Source organism: Seriola dumerili, unplaced genomic scaffold (genome assembly GCF_002260705.1).
Source record: "Seriola dumerili isolate Sdu_G_001 unplaced genomic scaffold, Sdu_1.0 BDQW01000138.1, whole genome shotgun sequence".
Taxonomy (NCBI): Eukaryota; Metazoa; Chordata; class Actinopteri; order Carangiformes; family Carangidae; genus Seriola; species Seriola dumerili.
The window spans coordinates 349,389-367,593 of NW_019174393.1; the positions used below are offsets into that span (position 1 = coordinate 349,389).

Here is an 18,205-nt window from a genome sequence, read left to right on the forward strand (position 1 = left end):
ACCCCCCACCCCGACCTACGATCAGAATCCCTGAGAAGAGCCAGGTGATGACCGGACCCCACAGACACGCAGGGTGGAGAATGACGATCGGCGCTCGACGCTCCGCTTCTCTTTTGGGAGACGGTTTGATTTTAATATCAGCTGCTCTGGTCTGTGATTTTCCTCCTGACAGCAGCAGCTACCTGAGTAACTCTCCCTCCCACCGCACTAATAATCACAGCCACTAATCACTGACTGGTTTCCTCTGAACTCTCTGGTCCTTCTATGATTTAAATCCCATCTTTGTATTTAAACTTTTTTAGTTTTTTACCAGCTCGATGTAAATGTGGGCGTCTGTGTGAAAATGGAGGAAGTTGAAGATGTTTCCTCTGATCTAACACAAGGAAACATGCTACTAATAATAACACTAACATACAGGTCTATTTCAGAACCAAGCAACATTAAAAAATATGCCAAATGATCCATCATGACTTCCTGTTTGCAGTGTTCACATGTGCCGTATGTACAGACGCCTTTCACTGTCATACTGAAGAAATTCTAAAGCAAGTTCTGAATGGTCTTTTTTCTGTGATATAAAAGTTTAATCATGAGATAATGATATGATTGGAAGTGTAAGTGACACTGAATGAATTAATATATATTATTATATGTTTCATGTGTTTTTTTCTTATTTTATTCATTTATTTTTTCTTCTCTTATTATGTTTGTATCTGTTTTATTTATATTTGTTACGTATTTAATTATTATTCTATTTTTGATTTCTGTGATCTGCTGCAGAAAGGTGAAGCCGTATATAAATAAACTTTACTTCCTTTCAACTGTTCCCAGGTGGAGTCATCAATAATTTATCACTGTCCCGTTTAGCTTTAAAGCTCATTAAATCAAACAGGAAGCCGCTCTTCCTCCAATCACGTCTCTGTTTACCTGTCAGCTGACGGAGCATCTGTTCCGCTATCACAGAGACGAGCCGTGTTTCAGACTGAGATCCTGTTTGATTTATTTTCAGTATCATTAGCTCGACCTTATCGTTAGCTCGCGCCGTCCTCTGGTTTCTCCTTGTCTCGCTCTGTGTCGGCTCAGTTCTTTAAAAAGCGTGTCTTCCCCTCGCTGTGTCGGCTGTTTGATGGTGGGAAAATAAAAGACACAAATTTGAAAGGTCTCAAACAGCCGGGGATGTGGAAGAGGAGATGAATGTAAAATGTCTGACAGAAAAATAAATAAGCTATGTTCTTTAAAATGTCACCTTAACACTGTAAAGTCAACAACAAGTTAGAAAAGTTCCTTATTATTTGAGTAAAAAGCTTCTTTTCCAACTTTTTCTTTGAGAGAGTTGTGACTCTTTGTCAGGCACCTACTAACAAGTGATTGGCTGTCACAAACTTAGAGACAGTTGATTGGCTCTCAGGAATAGTTTGGCAGTGAGTTTAAGCTTCAGGAAGTCGCACTGAGGTCAAGATCTCTGACGTGCATGCTACTGGAAACCAGTCCTCCCCCAGTTAAAACGAAACCTCCTCTCTGATCTGTTGTCATGGTTATTAGCTCCTTAGATGAGCGCAGCAGCTAACTGCAGTAATGACTCAAACAAACGGCACATCTGGTGAAGAGTCCAGATGTTTACGTGGCAGCAGCAGTTTGAGCAAACAGGATATCTCTATCTATAATTAGGTAGTGCGGAGGGTTCTGTCTTCAACTAACAATGCTGGACCGTATCCGTTAGATCGAGAACATCAAACATTTCGAACATTCTGTAGGTTACAACAAGCTTTAAATTTAAGGTTGAACTCATATTTTGTATGTGTGGGTCACCAGAGGGGGCGCTGCGTCAAGTCAGATAAATGACCTCAGATGTCACGACAGTCAACATCAGCTGGGGATGAGGACTTTGTTTTATTAAAAGACGTCTGGAGGTTGTTAAAGGTAGACTGTAACCTGATGTACAACATGTTGTCATCAGCGTAAGAGTAAACACTGCTCAGATAGAAAACAAGTGTTTATGTATACACAAGACTTGTTACTGTCAAGTCTTTCCTCTGTTTCTCCGGCAAAATGTTTCAGCTAGAGAAGCTACAGGACGTCAGATTAGACCGTATAAAGGGCCGGGGGGTTTTTGATCCTGTTATATTCATTGACGTTTCTCACTCGTCCCTCAAGGCTTCCGTACCTCCCTCTCTGTCTGAGAGCAGTAGTTGTATGTTTATACTCGACAGTATCAAAAGCCTTGGACGCACAGTATCTACAGCCGGTGCAGTAACTGCTTGACAAAAAGCAACAACGTCCTTCACAACAAAACCATAGAGGCTGAAGGACGTTGTATTTTTCCTGCAGAGAGGCACGTAGCTGTGAGTCATTCAACCACTTATTCAAGGATTTCGGACTGAGCCGCTCGCACGTCGGCCGACAACAACAGCTGAAGTGTCGACACGCCTCAGATAGAACTGGTTGTTCACTGGTATTTCAGTTTATTCCTGTATATTTCCGTGTATTTCTAAGAATCCTGTGTTTTCCAGTAGTTTAAGTCAACAGCGTGTAACACTGGGACACTGCTGTGCTTCTGAACGCAGCTCCATGGGATCAAACATCAGCGTCTGCCTCTGATTCAATTCGCTGCCGCTGCCGCTCAGCCGTGACGGCGGTTTCTGCTAAAAGCACAACAGTTTTTTGTTTTTTGGCGAACGCCTCGGGACCAGCGAGCGTGTCTGAACGCAGCCCCGTGGGACCAAAACAAGAGCAAAAAAAAAAAAAAAGAAAGAAGCGTTCGACTTCACCTACAACAAACAGCTTCAGTTCATCAGCTGACAAGACCTCGGGAGCGACTGTGCGCAGAGGAGCTCAAGCGAAACACAGAAAGATGAAAGAAGAAGAGACGAAGAGAGGAAGACAAAAACAAAACAGGTAAAGAAACTTTTGGTGAGGAGCTGAGTAGGTCAGACTGAATGTAAATGTCAGTTACAGTAGAAAAACATGACAGACAGAAAGAAAGGAGGAAAGATAAGAAGTGAACAACAGGTAAAAATAAAAAAAAAGAAAGAAAAAAAAAGGAAAGAAGGTGATGAAATATTGATGGAGGAAAAAGTGGGTCGATAAAACAGCGAAGAGAATAAACTCCAGAGGTTGTGAAGCATGTGAATAAAACATTGTGCGAATCAAATATAAATGAAATATAAATGATGTAAAGGTGGTAAAGAATGTGAAGAAACGCCGGAGAAGTGCTTCTTCAGCGCGATCACTGAGAGGACAAACTTAAAGCTCAGTGAGGCGTGAGACAAAGAGTCTCCAGGAGGATCCTCTCAGCTGCGAAGAACTGACGACGAAACAAAACTAACGGACCGAAGTCCGGCTCTCGTCCCAGGAGGCTGCGATGTTCAGAGGAAGTGTTCATCAAGCCTGACGATCAGCGGGGGCCAAAATGTTAAGTTTGTCCTGAGGGCTGCAGCAAACCAAAGGGTCAGGGGTCGTCCTCTGACAGCACGGCTTCATATTCCTATAAACTTCACTAAAGCTCTGATTCCTGAGCGGAAGAAGAAGAAGAAGAAGAAGGAGGAGGAGGAGGAGGAGGAGGAGGAGGAAGAGCTGGGACCCGGCCTTCTGTCTCCAGTTACATCCTGAATCCACCGGCTCAATTTAACAAAACAGATACAAATATACAAAACAGGAACAACTCCAGGAAACATCTTCATCAGTTTGATACTAACCTGTTGTTGCTCCTGACTTCCTGTGCGTACAGGAAGTGCTCCTGGCTGACAGTGATGTAATGAGTAGGGAGCTGCTCTGATTGGTTCTTGCTGATGGTGACGACAGGGTAGCCCATTTGTAGAGTCCACCTGTCCATCATCTCTCCAATGTTGATGTCCCGCCCCTCTGAACGCATGGCCTGCACATGACACACGAAATATGAGTAATCAATAATCAATAACGACCAATTTACACTAATTAATCAGTGATTATTTACAGTACTAATGAGCTCATTATCAATCCTAATAACTCATCAATAACCTTGTAGAAGCTTCATTGATATTTAGGCCAAAATCAGTTGATTAGAGGACGATTACCGACTTCAGGTAATTAAAAATCTGATTAGCTGGAGGCTAATTACAGATCAGTCTCAGTAACGAAGATGAATCTAATTGAAGAGGAAGCTTCCTGTGTGTAGGACAAACAGGCAAACAAGCCTCGCCTCCACCTGTCAGTCGCGTTACCACGGCAACAAGACTTTCACCGTCTGTGTCTCATCAAGCCGAGTCTTCGCGGGCGTCTCTCCGGTCTTCATTAGAGACAGCTTCGTTAAATAATTAACAGCCTCAGTCAGTCTGGCTGTTTGCTCCCTGCAGAGCCAGACGAGGAGGAGTTACAGGTTTCAATCCCCGCTGTGGAGCAAGGCAGCAACACCGCAGGGTGAGAGGCGGGAGGAGGAGGAGGAGGAAGGGGGAGGGTAATAGTTACCTGAGACAGTTTGCTCCACAGGTCGTCTCTGGCTGCGTTGCTGTACATGTGACTCAGCAGATAATCCTGAAATCAACAGAAAACAGCTGAAACACACCATGTGACAGGAAATGACATCACCAGGTAGCTGTGTCCAACACATCTTGACTTTCCTCACCAACTACCATCATGCATTGCACCTGAACAGCGCCCAGTTCTGTGACTACTTGTATCTTGGAAGAAGCCAAATGAAGCTGAGATTAAATTTTCATGTCGAGGTCCATGAACGAGTTTTAGTTTTAGTCACTGATTAAGATTTTACATCTTGTGCTTTAAATATGAATAAAAGCATCGTTACTTATTGTTGGAGCAACGACTCTCAGCCTCTGGTCTTCATCAGGGTCAGCACACAAACACACCACACACAAAATATACACACCAGCCAATGAGGCTGCTACAAAGATGTTTTGGGCATGTGGTCATGTGACTTCGGGCCAATCATCACCCAGGCTGGCAGAGAGGTGAAGGAAGCAAGTGTAGTGTGATTATAGATCAGGTCTAGCTTCTATATTAATACTGTGAAAGTATCAAAGCCTCAGTCCACAGAGAAATGCACACAGCCTGTATTCAGAAACTGAGCCTTAAAACCAGCCGTCAGGACTTCTGGAACTTTGTGATGTCACAACAAAGCAGTCACCAAGCCCCGCCCACCTGGACCCACCATCCAAACCTTGCAGGATTTGGTTTCTCTATATTTTTATTGGATCAGTCAGAAAACAGTCAGCCAATCAGAAGAGAGGAGGCTCTGAGCCTCTCTTCTGATTGGCTCACCGACCTGTTGTTACTAGAGCTCCAGAGAGAAGCCTGAGAGAGGAGATGTAAAACTACACTGAGATGGTTTTTATATCTTCTGATGGATCAACACTTCAAAATAAAAGCGGAAAATATGGAGCTTTAATCTGTAAAACTAAGACATAACAATGAATGTGAACCTGAAAAGAAACAGTGTGTAACTGTTGTTTGAAGAACGAACATGAAGTCTCAGTGACACGAGCAGCAGCAGGGTCGGGGTTAGCTCCTGTGTCGACTCTGAAGGGCTTTGGACTCGATCCCCGCTCCGGCTTCAAAACTCCACGTTATATTTTCTAAAGTAATGAACAAAGCGAAGAGTCAGAAAGAAGCTTCTGGAGAGAATCTCCCAGTTCAAAAGGGGCTTAGTGGTGTGGTGGCTCCCTTCACAACCTGTAATTCGTCGGTGACAGTTGTGTCTGGTTTGATCTCTGTCTGTCTCCGGTATCAGGAGGAAAAACTCATTCCCACCGCAGAGAGTCGGGAAGCGTGGAAGCCGAGGGAGGCGGGTGGATGTTTCAGTTTGTAATAAAACAAGAAAAAGGCAGGAAAGTAGCACGAGATAACACAGAACACCTGCAGAGAAAGAGCTCTAATCTGCTGCTACAAGAGAGAGGGGAGCTTTCCCCTGTCCTGTGTGTGTGTGTGTGTGTGTGTGTGTGTGTTCCTCATTCAGTTGTCGTCGTGTGTATGGAGGATGATAAGGCAAAGAAGAAGCTCTTCATTGGAACAAGATGACACACATGATAACAACAAACTGTGAGTGTGAGTGTGTGTGTGTGTGTGTTGCTTTGATAAGTTAGAATCTGTCACCTTGGCTAAAGCTGACATGAACAGAGATAAAACACCACACACACACACACACACACTCACACAGGTTTCAGGTTCGGAGAGCGATACTGACGAGGATGATGGGAACCTCGACCTTCATCCTCTGTCAACACAACAAACACTTCCTGCTTCCTCGGTGTGTTTCTAACGTGTTCATTTATTTTATTGTGTTGGTTCCTCTCCATACAGAAACTGAATATATGACATATATGTCACATGTGAGGTGATATATTATTATCACATTTACATCCTCTGGATATATGAAGATACAACATACGTGAAATACTCGTTGTAAAAGTTGTATATGAATGTAATTAAAACTATATGATTCATTTTTACGAGGTAAAACATGTTGCGAGGATATATGTTAACAATAAATATTTAATTTATATATGTAAGTTAATAAAAACATTTATTACTTATTATTCATTTCTTATTAATTTTAAATATGTATATCTCAGACATTTGGACCCTGTATAAAATATTAGTATCATATATATAATATCATGTATTGACAGACCTTGAGATGGATATATATTATGTACATATTTGTATGGGCGGGACTCATATATCAATATATGTGTTTTTATTTTATATGTACATATAATTCATGTATGGAAGTTCAAAATGGCAAAACTGTTTATCTTATAGAATACAAGTGAACTCTATTTCCTGCATTTAAAATGAATGATATTAAAATAGAAATTACACACAACTTTAGGTTTAAAGCTTTTAAAGACAAATTAAAAATAACAGCAATTTGACGAAGAAGCATTTTGAAAACCACTAAAACTGAGAGCAACACTTTGTTAAATCCACGTGAGGTCTTTAGCTACTAAACTGAATCTGAGCCGTTTTAAAAACACAAGCATGTAAAACCACAGACTGTCAGAGGAGTGAGAGAGACGATGCTGCAGATGCAATGAAAACCTTCATGGAGTCGAGTCGAGGCTAGATTATTTGGGCTGAGGCACCTGTCACACCGCAAATTGTCAGAATGAGACTCCTCCGAGTGTCGCTGAAGTCGGTTTTGTGTGGTTTTTTTCGGTGTCATATTTTTCTCTAAACATCTGATTAGAGCGTAAAGCTTCCCTGGGAATGAGTTTACGTCTGTGAAAGTCTCTTTTATATGAAGAGAAAATATTTTTTTCATGCAGCTGAGGACTGTTTTTATCAGGTTGTGTGTTGTTGTAACGTTCAGCATGTTGTATATAGACACACACTCACAGGTATAGTCTGTGTGTTCTGCTGCTGGATCAGCAGTGTTTCTATATAGAATCTGGTTCTCAGTGTGTTCCAGGTCACCGAGAGTTCCTGCAGGAAAAACCAGGACACAGTGTGCCGATGTGTGTGAGAGTATGAGTGGCACATTCATACACATTTTTCACAACTGTATTCAGAATAAAACTATTATATTTAACCCACTTTCACCTGACATCATATGACATTATTTTCACAGTCACTGAAAAATGAACTCTTGCAGTTTTGTGGATAAAAAAAAATGTTTTGTTGCTGGAAAAAAAAACTTTTAAAAAGGTCCAATATTTTCTTCTTCTTCTGTCTTTTATTTTGAAGTGTTGATCCATAAGAAGATGTATTTGTGGTTTTAAGAACCAAAAACCATCTCAGTGTAGTTTCACATCTCCTCTCTCAGGCTTCTCTCTGCAGCTCTAGTAACAACATGTCGGTGAGCCAATCAGAATCAGCCTCTCTTCTGATTGGCTGACTGTTCTCTGAGTGATCCAATAAAAATACAGCAGATTTCAGACAAAACACTCAGAAAAACTTAAACTTTAAACCTCCTTAAACAACTAATGGATGATTTGCAATGACATCTCAGTAGGAGACCCCCCTAAAGGGGCCCCATTTAGAATAAACACGACGTGGATTGGTGATTGGTCGTTAGGTCGCTCATTCACGTATTTGTCCAACTGAACTTTTTTTTTTCTCTTCATATTCATATTTAAAAAATGTAACTAAAATGAACATTTGGAATAAAAAAAATGTTTATATTTCGTAAATTTTGCACTGGTGTCAGATTATTTATTACAGAATGGTGATGAATGCTGATTGGAGGGGCCCCATGCCAATCTTTTGTCTGGGACCTCACCGGACTCTAGGAACGCCACTAGGTCAGGGGTTGTTGTGACATCACAAAGTTCCAGAAGTCCTGACGGCTGGTTTTAAGGCTCAGTTTCTGAATACAGGCTGTGTGCATTTCTCTGTGGACTGAGGCTTTGATACTTTCACAGTATTAATATAGAAGCTAGAGCTGATCTATAATCAAACTACACATGGACACAGACCTTTACACTGGAGGAGCTTTAACATCACCAAGTTCATCTTCACTTTTCGCTCCCCTGATGTTTCTGAGTCGTTAACATTAACCAGTGTGAACCATCAGAGAGCCAGTTAGCAGCCACACAACAGCTTAGTGATAAATAATGCAACACAGTCATTAACACCACTAATGTTAACTACTGTGTGCTGTAAGTGGGTGAAGTCAATAAAAACTAATTTGTGAGTGAAACTTGAAACACTTTCAATATTCAATTATCATGGAGCCGTTAACAGACGACGCTGGGAGTTGTATGAAAGAGTTCTTGTCCCTCACTCTGATCCATGTTTCATCACTTTGTACAGCAGCCAGCGCCGCCCTTCGCCACCACAGATCAATTTATTGAATCTTTTCTTTGAACTTGTCCCTGAACAAACTGTAGGAGAAGTAAAAACAAACAGAAACTTATGGTGCCTCATTAAACTGAGGTTTTATTATTTCATGTTTGGCTGCTGTCACACTGCACACACACATGTAACTACTACTGACTTGGTGTTTCTTTTGAGGCAAGGGGCAGGATTCTATAGATTTTTTATGGAGTATATTTTATCTTTTACATTTCTGGCAACATGGAGAAGGCTTTGAAAGTTGGCTTCCGTCCTGGATACCCAAAATCAATCATTTTAATATTACAAATTTAACCTCTGTAGGTTTAGAAATTGCTCTAAAAAGTTTGCATTTGGTCCTTTTTTTCCCCCCCTTTTTTTTTTTACAGGACCTGCAGCTTTATTCTAGTTGAATTCAGGTCAGTTGCATTGGATTGAGTTGTAACCAGTGACATGGTTTTACAGCAGAGAAAAAGAAGCAAAACTTCCTCTCAAACTGCCCCTGCAGCCAAATCCACTTATTTGCTGCCCATCTGTATGCTCAGCGCGTTCCAAACAGTCAGGGTTTAGCCAAACTATGGCGAAGCACACACACACACACATTAAGCTCCCAGCCTCGGCCTGACTCCTTCCATATTGTGCTTGGGACAAATTTTAAAAAACCAAAAGCCAGCTGCCCCTGCTGTCCTCAGATATATAAACCTCTGTATACACAGCTGGACCCGCAGGAAAAACACGAACTTACGTTGAGACCTTTCTGGAACAGCGGCTGTCCCATCACGTTAGCCAGCATCCGGATCAGCGCTGCCCCCTGCAGACAGCATGGAGAAGCACACGTTGAGATTCATCAGCAGGTGAGAACATCAACATTTGAGGGAATATGGTGATCAAATCAGCTGAATCTCACTTCACAGTTCTGTATAACCCTACTCTGTTTGATTGAGGACACATCTGGCATGTGGACAGTTATGAGACAGGAGTTGATGGTACAAATACATCCATTGAATAAATTGTGCTTACGACCGAGCTGGCTTGACTAGCTATCTTGGTCGATCATTGCTGCTGGCTAGAACCAGTGTTTTTCTTGGTTAAAAAAGCTACTTTGACTGATAAAGACTTTGAGATCGCTGGCAAACTCTCTTGTTGCGAGTTGTTTTGACTCCTGAATCTGTTCGTCTGGGGAAAAACACTTCAAATGAAACTACAGACAGAGCTGTGTTGGATTGAAACTCAAGAGCACACATGAGTAAACAGCTATTCCACCATCTCAGGTGGCTGCCTCTGAGGGATGACTACATCTCAGCGTGAGTCAGAATATCTATAACAACAGAGCCCCTGGGTTTCTCAGGGACTACTGCTGTAGGATCAGGGGAGCTAATGCTCAATAGGCCAGAGCGAGCTGACGTGTTTTCGTAGGATCAATACTAACGTGTTGCTCAGCCACAGAAGATCAAAACCTCGTCATCAAGCAGTCATCATGTCACTGAGAGCACTGTCTTTCATGGGATTAATGAATTCATGTGGGTACATTAATGTCCTGGCATGAACAGGTGCTTACCTTCTTGTAGGCGATCCAGTCGAAGACTCGGTTGATGTCCGTCGCTTGTTCCACCTCCTGGGAGATCGGGTGGGAGGAGCTTAGGCCGTCCAATAGCATCACCTCATGGAGGACGTCAGTCAGGAAGCGTTGCTTCTCCTAAAAACACAAACAGGTGTTTTTTGGTCACTAATGGAGACACTGCACATTCTCTGGAGGCTGACCATGACCATCAACCACTACCTCTACAACCGACCCTTAACCAATCTTGAACCTTACTCTAACCATGAAAAACACATCTTCACCAGATGGAACCAGGTGTTCGTTAGTAGGTAAAGTAAGTACATGAGGTCAGGTCCCTATAATGTCAGTACATAAGGTCAGGTCCTCATAATGTAAGTACATAGGGTTAGGTCCCTATAATGTAAGTGCATAAGGTCAGGGCCCTATAATGTAAGTACATAGGATTAGGTCCCTATAATGTAAGTACATAAGGTCAGGTCCCTATAATGTAAGTACATAGGATTAGGTCCCTATAATGTAAGTACATAAGGTCAGGTCCCTATAATGTAAGTACATAGGATTAGGTCCCTATAATGTAAGTACATAAGGTCAGGTCCCTATAATGTAAGTACATAGGATTAGGTCCCTATAATGTAAGTACATAAGGTCAGGTCCCTATAATGTAAGTACATAGGATTAGGTCCCTATAATGTAAGTACATAAGGTCAGGTCCCTATAATGTAAGTACATAGGATTAGGTCCCTATAATGTAAGTACATAAGGTCAGGTCCCTATAATGTAAGTACATAGGATTAGGTCCCTATAATGTAAGTACATAAGGTCAGGTCCCTATAATGTAAGTACATAGGATTAGGTCCCTATAATGTAAGTACATAAGGTCAGGTCCCTATAATGTAAGTACATAAGGTTAGGTCCTCATAATGTGGATATAAGTCGTTGGGTCCCTATAATGTAAGTGTGTGATTTTTGGAATCCAGAGTTTGTTTTCTTCCTGTTCAGCATTCAACAGAATCCAGTTAAATAATTAAGTTTTGAAAACAAAGTCAATAAACAAATTCTGATTTAATTGAACAGTCGGATCAGTAAATAAAGGTTTAGTTTTCTAATTTGTCTGTTTAATCTGTGATTGTAATTTTTTGTCATCCATTTACTCTCCTTGTAATTTCTCTTATTGCTTCATCATCTTCTTTCCACTCTTCATTCTTCCATTCTTTGCCTTAGCCCAGTTTCATCCTGTAGTTTCCCTCATTAAATCTTCTCCTTGTTTTATCTCCTTGTTCCGTCTCCTTAATTCCTTCCCTCATTCTTTGTCTCATTGCATCGGTTCTATGTTTTCTGTCTTTCTCTCTCTCGTTTCTTCTCTTCTCTTCCTCTGCTCTTCTGGTTTCAGGGTTTTAATAGACATCTACAAACATGTTGAGCTGTAACGAGCTCTGTCTAAATTACCCCAGGGATCAGGCTAAATCCGGAGAAGTGTGGCTCTGTTTAATTCATGGATTACAGTGTTTACTATGGAGATTTAGTTTTAATGAACCTCCATCTTGTTAGGCAATGGAATTGGTGGCTTATTAAGTTTTAGTCGTTAATGAACTGAATGAACAGGAACCTTTTTTTTTTTTTTAAATTAACAGTATCTGCTGGGATATGGGTAATTCCTGGTCCAATGTGGCTGTGTGTAATACATGGATTAAAGTTGTTTATTAAGTAGATATGGTTTTAATGAATCTACATCTATTTAAACAAAAGTTTCTCAAGATAATAATTAATTAACGTTAGAAGCAACAGAAACATTTTGATTTTACAGAATGGGATCAATCTATTTCTTGGTAGATGTGATTTTATTCTGAATTACTGAAACAGAAATGGCTGAGTGAGAACATTTTAAATCTGTAATATGGATTTCTGTACAATCAATGGTAGTGAACCTGTCTTATATCTGGTGTGAAGGTGTTAAAGTTTTATTTAATCTCAGGTGTAAATGACCTCTACTTTAACTCAACAGATAAACAGTTTGTTTATACAAGAGCTAGACTGATCCTTCTTCAAAGGATCTGGCTAATACCTGGGTAAAAATAAACTATTGTTTTCATCAGTCAACAGAAACACACACACACACACACACACACACACACACACACGCACGAAGAAGCTGAATCAGGGGACCTCGCCAAAAAATTATACAATCAGTTAATTAGTTAAATGGCACATTTGGATTAAGCCAACATTACTCAGTGAGACAAACAAAAAAATCAGACTAAATGAGACATCAGCTCTAATTAACAAAGACTTTAAATCACCTGCAGAGAGACACAGAGGGGGGTCCACCTGGACCATATGGTCATTATGAACCAGATGGACCCACATGTGGAGGGTTGACTAATAGGCCAACAGTCAGTGTATCCACAAACACACACAGATGGAGAGACAGGGCTGCGTTCAGGAGCAGCTGCTGAACCCGTCTCTGCCCTCCATCCTGCTTCACTTCCGCTCTATTTTCCTCTCCTTCCTCTTCTCCCTCCATCTTCTTCCTCATCTCAGTGTCATTTAAAAACTTGGCATGAATTCTCAATTCCCTTGTGGATAAATACAGAACTCAAAACCCACTTGGATTGTTTGAAAGTGTCACAAAGCTTAAAGTTTAAAACAGGACGTCTGAAGTTTTGGAGATGTAGATAGTGACAAAATAGAAATGTACAATAGAGAAAAACAACTTTAACAGGATTTTTTTTTCTTTTGCATTAGTTTGCTGTTGATCAGTCAGGTGTTAAATTTACTAGGTTTGCCTAAAACTAGTTATTTTTTCCATAAACTGCTCTCAGATTACATTATTTGAATTTTATCTATTTCCATTTAACCCTCGGGTGGAACCAGCCTTGAGATAAACGGACTGCAAACACACTTGTGAAAATGGAGTGTAATTAATACAGCCTCTTTACTTATTGGGTAAGTGTCCATTTATAAGAAGGAAGGAGAAGATGAATATTGGTTGTCCTCAGCTCTCTTTAACATGAATATTTCATATTTTCGATTGGAGGTCCATTCGTTTCACATCCGTTATCTCCTGCTAGACATTTTCCCCTGACCTGTGTTTTTTCTACTTCTACTTTTCTTTTTCCCTCTTTGAATTCAGCGCAGATAAACAGATAGACAGTCTCATCCACTGTGTGGGAGACAGCTCCAGGAAGTCCAAGCAAAAAGCTCCAAGAGGCACCAAACCAACCATTTAGTCTTCATCCCTGTAAAATGCTATTTTTAAAACAAACTTCTAATCAAGCATGAATCCGTCCTTTGAGTTGCTTTTTTTGTGGAATGGGCTCCGCTTGTGGCCATTGGGGGAATAACACCCACGACCAGTATTTGATGACTGTTTTTGTCTGGACGAGCCACGGGCCAGTGTTACATCTGCAGATGTCCGTGACTGAGTGAGTGAGTGATAGAGTTCACTGATGAAGTTATTACACCATTTGTTGGACTTTTCCCATTTACAGCAGATCAACAACAGTTTTCAAATGCTGTATTTCCAGTGACGGGGGCCTCAACTGGAGAAGTTAACAGGTTTATTTGAGGCAGCCCTTTGTTTCTACAGTAGTTCCCTGTGTTTGATATGTGGAATTGTTTATATTGATATTTAAGTGTAATACCTCGTTTTTTATAATTTTGAAAAAAACGTTTTTAAATGTCTTAAAAATGTCCAAAAATTATATTTAATAGCATTAAAACTTTATAAACTAATTTCATAGTTATTTTCTAATGATGGATTATCACTATGATAAGCCAATGATAGGAACTTTTAAGATGTTGTCGGCTCGACCACTTTGCCGCTGGACCACATCGTATACTTGTGTTGTAATGAGGTCCAATGTGGGCCACCAACATTTTTGAGATTTTCCAATGGGCCAAGAGTTGGAAAAAGTTTGGAGCCGCTGGTCTAATCTACAGGCATCTAACAAAAAACACATTGCATTGGTATTTCTGGTTTAAAATTAAAATGCTTGCAGAAAGAATTTGCAGCAGTTTTGAAAATCATGTGAACACAATGACGGAAAAGAAACAGACACTAAATTTGGCCTTTGATAACATAAGAGAGGCAGGTTAGTGTTACACTCCTCCAAACCAAGTGGTGTAATTCTGCTAAAGACATAAATTGGTCGGGTAGAGCCCTCGAGAGGTTACATTAACTTTAAAGCACTTATGATTAAGGGAAAGACTTTGATCAAGCTGGACCACAATCAGAGACGACGAGATCCAAGTAAATTGCTGTTTCTGCCAAAGGTTCTTTTTGGCTGTAATTGATGCATCTTTTTTTTTTACATTTTAATATTGTATTCTGACTTTAATACTTGTGTTATATGGTAGTAAACATTGCAGCTATTTCTTTATGTCTGTATGAAGCTGATGTGATTTTGTTTGACCTCATTAATTTATGTTTTAAAGTGAAGCATCTAAATCCCACTTCAGTTCAGTTAAAGAATAATATAATAAACCCTGATTGGCAAAGTGGTTGGTTATAATGCAGAAATAGTCCACGAGGTATTTCCTCCCTTGTCATATTTTTATTTGTTTCATTGTTTTTCTGTGTTTTCTTCTTCCCCCTGCAGTGCTGCGACTCGCTGCTGATGGAAATGGCTTTTTAAATAAAAACCTGTATTATAAATAAATTGCTTTATCAGGAAAAGACCGCTTTATCATCATTGTGCTTGTTATTGGAGAAACACTTTGTTTCTATTAAAGCGTCCAGCCGTGCAGAACCACAGTAACAGGGATTTAAAAATGCCATGTCGCTCAGTATAACAGACGGTGTGTGCGTGCCCAAGATAAGGTGTTTTGGTGTAAACACATTCTCTATTGGAAGTAAATCACGGCGTACATCGGCAGAAACAGAGCAGCAAGGAGAAGGTGTGTGCTGTAATTTAAAGTTGTGCAGCATTCATTGTTTCAGAGAAGTTTTCACTGAGTTTCAGGGGGAATCTGAGGAATCGCAGGTCTGGGAGTTTTTGAGCAAATCTGAGCACGAATTCATTTCTAATTTCACTGTGTTTTGAGCTGACTCACTTTGTTTGCCAACCTGAGCAGAATAAAATAAAGCAGGATTTTCCCTGGCTGTGGATCTTCACTGAATATTATCTGCTGAACTGCAGGAAAACACTTATAGAAAAAAGTAGGAATCAGATATTGATCGGTGCGAGTGGAGGAAGCAGGAAGAGTTCAGGAGGAGACCTCGCAGTCAGGACTCCCTCCTCCTCAAAAGCCAGTTTTAACTTTCTTCTTCTTACACACTCACTGCTCATCCAAACGCTATAATAAGTTATGTAATGTTTTATGCAATAAAGAGAAATAAGGAGGGCTGGTAGAAACAGATCTGTAGCGGGGAATATTTGTTTCAGACATTCCCATTAGGTTTGAATGAGACCTTTTGAAAACCCCACATCTCCAAAATCGTCGGGTTTTCATGAGCTTTTTGTTTTAAGCTTTAAGCTGTGTGACATTTTTTAAACAATGCATGTGGTTTTTGATTTATTCATTTATCCTGAGAGATGAATAAAGGGTCATACTTCAGATTACACAATTTGGAGATACAGGGTTTTCTTAGGACAACAATAACAGAGAGTTTCTTTTCATCCTCACTGTTCCTCAATAAAGAAAAAAGTCTCCTGAAACAATCCTGTAGGTTTATGTTCATTATTTCATTTTTTGAGAAATACAGTTTTTTCCACATGGCCAGCTGTAAATACTACAATACCCATGATCCTCAGCTGCTGTTTGCTCTGGACAGGTGGAAGTCTCAGCTATAGCTAATTCAGAACACTTTATCATTGTAGTTGTTAACAAAAACATGGTGCCATAGGGACTGAATTGGTTATTAGGTTATTTCTCACCTAAAGGCTCCTTGGGAGTCGCAGCTGACCTTTTTTACAACTGATGATATTTTATATTAATGTACATCCAAAGCCAAACCAGTGATGAATATATATTACTAACAAGTGTTGTGTTGTGCAGCTTTATTTTAGAAAAGCCATTTTGGAGCATATATATATATTTCAGGTAAAAACACTCAGAGAAACCAAATCCTGCAAGGTTTGGATGGTGGGTCCAGGTGGGCGGGGCTTGGTGACTGCTTTGTTGTGACATCACAAAGTTCCAGAAGTCCTGACGGCTGGTTTTAAGGCTCAGTTTCTGAATACAGGCTGTGTGCATTTCTCTGTGGACTGAGGCTTTGATACTTTCACAGTATTAATATAGAAGCTAGACCTGATCTATAATCACACTACACATGGACACAGACCTTTACACTGGAGGAGCTTTAATTCTTTATGTGCCTTTAACATCTTATCAAAGATATCTTCTAACACAGTTGAGCTGTAACTGTTTTTTACTTCTCTAACACCTGAGATAACTTACTCCACTTCTACTTGAGCTTAGTTGTCAGTTGAACCAAATTATTAAAAGATAACATTTTTCTGTTTCCCTGTAGCCGTATCTAACGATGCAGACAGTCTCAGTTTTATTTTGCCACCACCTCAATACAATGGAGCTGAATGGTGTCTTATTTGTGCTGCTCAAAGCGTTCACAAAAACTGTCCCACTTCCTCTGGATAATCCTCAGACCTCTCTGTCAACACTTTCCTCTGGGAATTATTTTCTGCCAAAGTACAACCAACACCAATGAACACGGTCCAGAGAGAGGTTCTCTACTTCAGAACTGACAGAAAAAAAAATCAACCAGGTTTAAAGTTTGATTTAATTTCCAGTTTGTTTTACTTCTTCAAAATTCTGTTTTTTTTTTTTTTTTTGACATCAGGTTTTTGGTTTTCTACCCGTGTTGCATTTTGGTATCTGGAGATTTTTCAATGTTTTACTCTTGGAAAAAAAAAATCGAATTCGTTTCTGACTGACTGGAGCCTTGAGCTGAAAATTTTTGACTCACCTGAAACCATCAGAGGAGAGAAAATTTAAATTTCATGAGGTAACAGACAGAACTTCAGGTTATCTGAATGCACTTGAACATGCTGGATGGAAAGCTTCACTTCCTGTTTGTCTTGAATAAAAGATCAGACTCCTATCATCAAATAAGAGGATTTTCTGCATCACACAGTTATTATACATTTTTGGCTGTTTTACTTGAGATCTTCAGTCCATTGGCTTAAAAAGACACCAGTGGTTGAAAGCTGTGAAAGCTCATAAGGGAACCTTTAATCCTAGATTCTTTTTTTTTTCATTTTTCTTTCTTTGAAAAAAGAAAAATGAAAATATCATAGTTCTGACCCTTTTTCTTTTTTCATTTTCTTAACATATTAAAAATAATATAAAAATATTTAATATTTTATTCAGCATCAAACTGAAAAGAATCTCCTGAAGCAGCTAAAAATAGAACGTCATCGTTATTGAAAGTATGAGTTCGCAGTTGAAAGACAAGTGGGAAGATCAATGAGCCTGATGAACACATGGCTTGAAATGCATCACTCACCATGTTCCACTTTGGGAAGAGGAAGTCGGTCCCGACGTACTCAAAGAAATGAGCGAAACCTTCTTTCAACCAGACGTCCTCCCACCAGACCGGAGTCACCAGGTCACCAAACCACTGCACAAAACACACACAGAGGAAACATTCACTTATTTCATTTAGTTTTCTGTCAAGATATAATAATTTCAACTGAGGAGAATAAATGTTTATATGATGGTGTGTTTAAAGAAACTAAATCAGATGTGTCCAAATAAAAACAAATTACTTCAAACAGAGACAAGATCAGTTTAGAGTTCAACACTGAGGAAATCTGACTGTGTCCAGAATCATTCTCTATTCACCATATAGTGAGTTTTTGAATTGGAGAAAGACTTGTTCTGTGTAGTGACCTCATAAATTCACAAAATGTTATTACAATG

At 39.9% G+C, this 18,205-nt stretch overlaps 1 protein-coding gene across 1 annotated transcript in view; it reads right to left on the reverse strand.

Annotated features, from left to right (window-relative positions):
• The window catches only part of trhde (thyrotropin releasing hormone degrading enzyme), a 146,113-nt gene that overhangs the window by 25,358 nt on the left and 102,550 nt on the right, over positions 1–18,205 (reverse strand). The window contains exons 6-11 of the mRNA XM_022749080.1: positions 17,790–17,903; positions 10,322–10,459; positions 9,509–9,574; positions 4,441–4,506; positions 3,693–3,871; positions 2,354–2,374 (exon numbers count right to left, since the gene is read on the reverse strand). Coding sequence (XP_022604801.1) covers positions 2,354–2,374; positions 3,693–3,871; positions 4,441–4,506; positions 9,509–9,574; positions 10,322–10,459; positions 17,790–17,903 — 584 coding nt within the window. The remainder of the gene's footprint in view (positions 1–2,353; positions 2,375–3,692; positions 3,872–4,440; positions 4,507–9,508; positions 9,575–10,321; positions 10,460–17,789; positions 17,904–18,205) is intronic.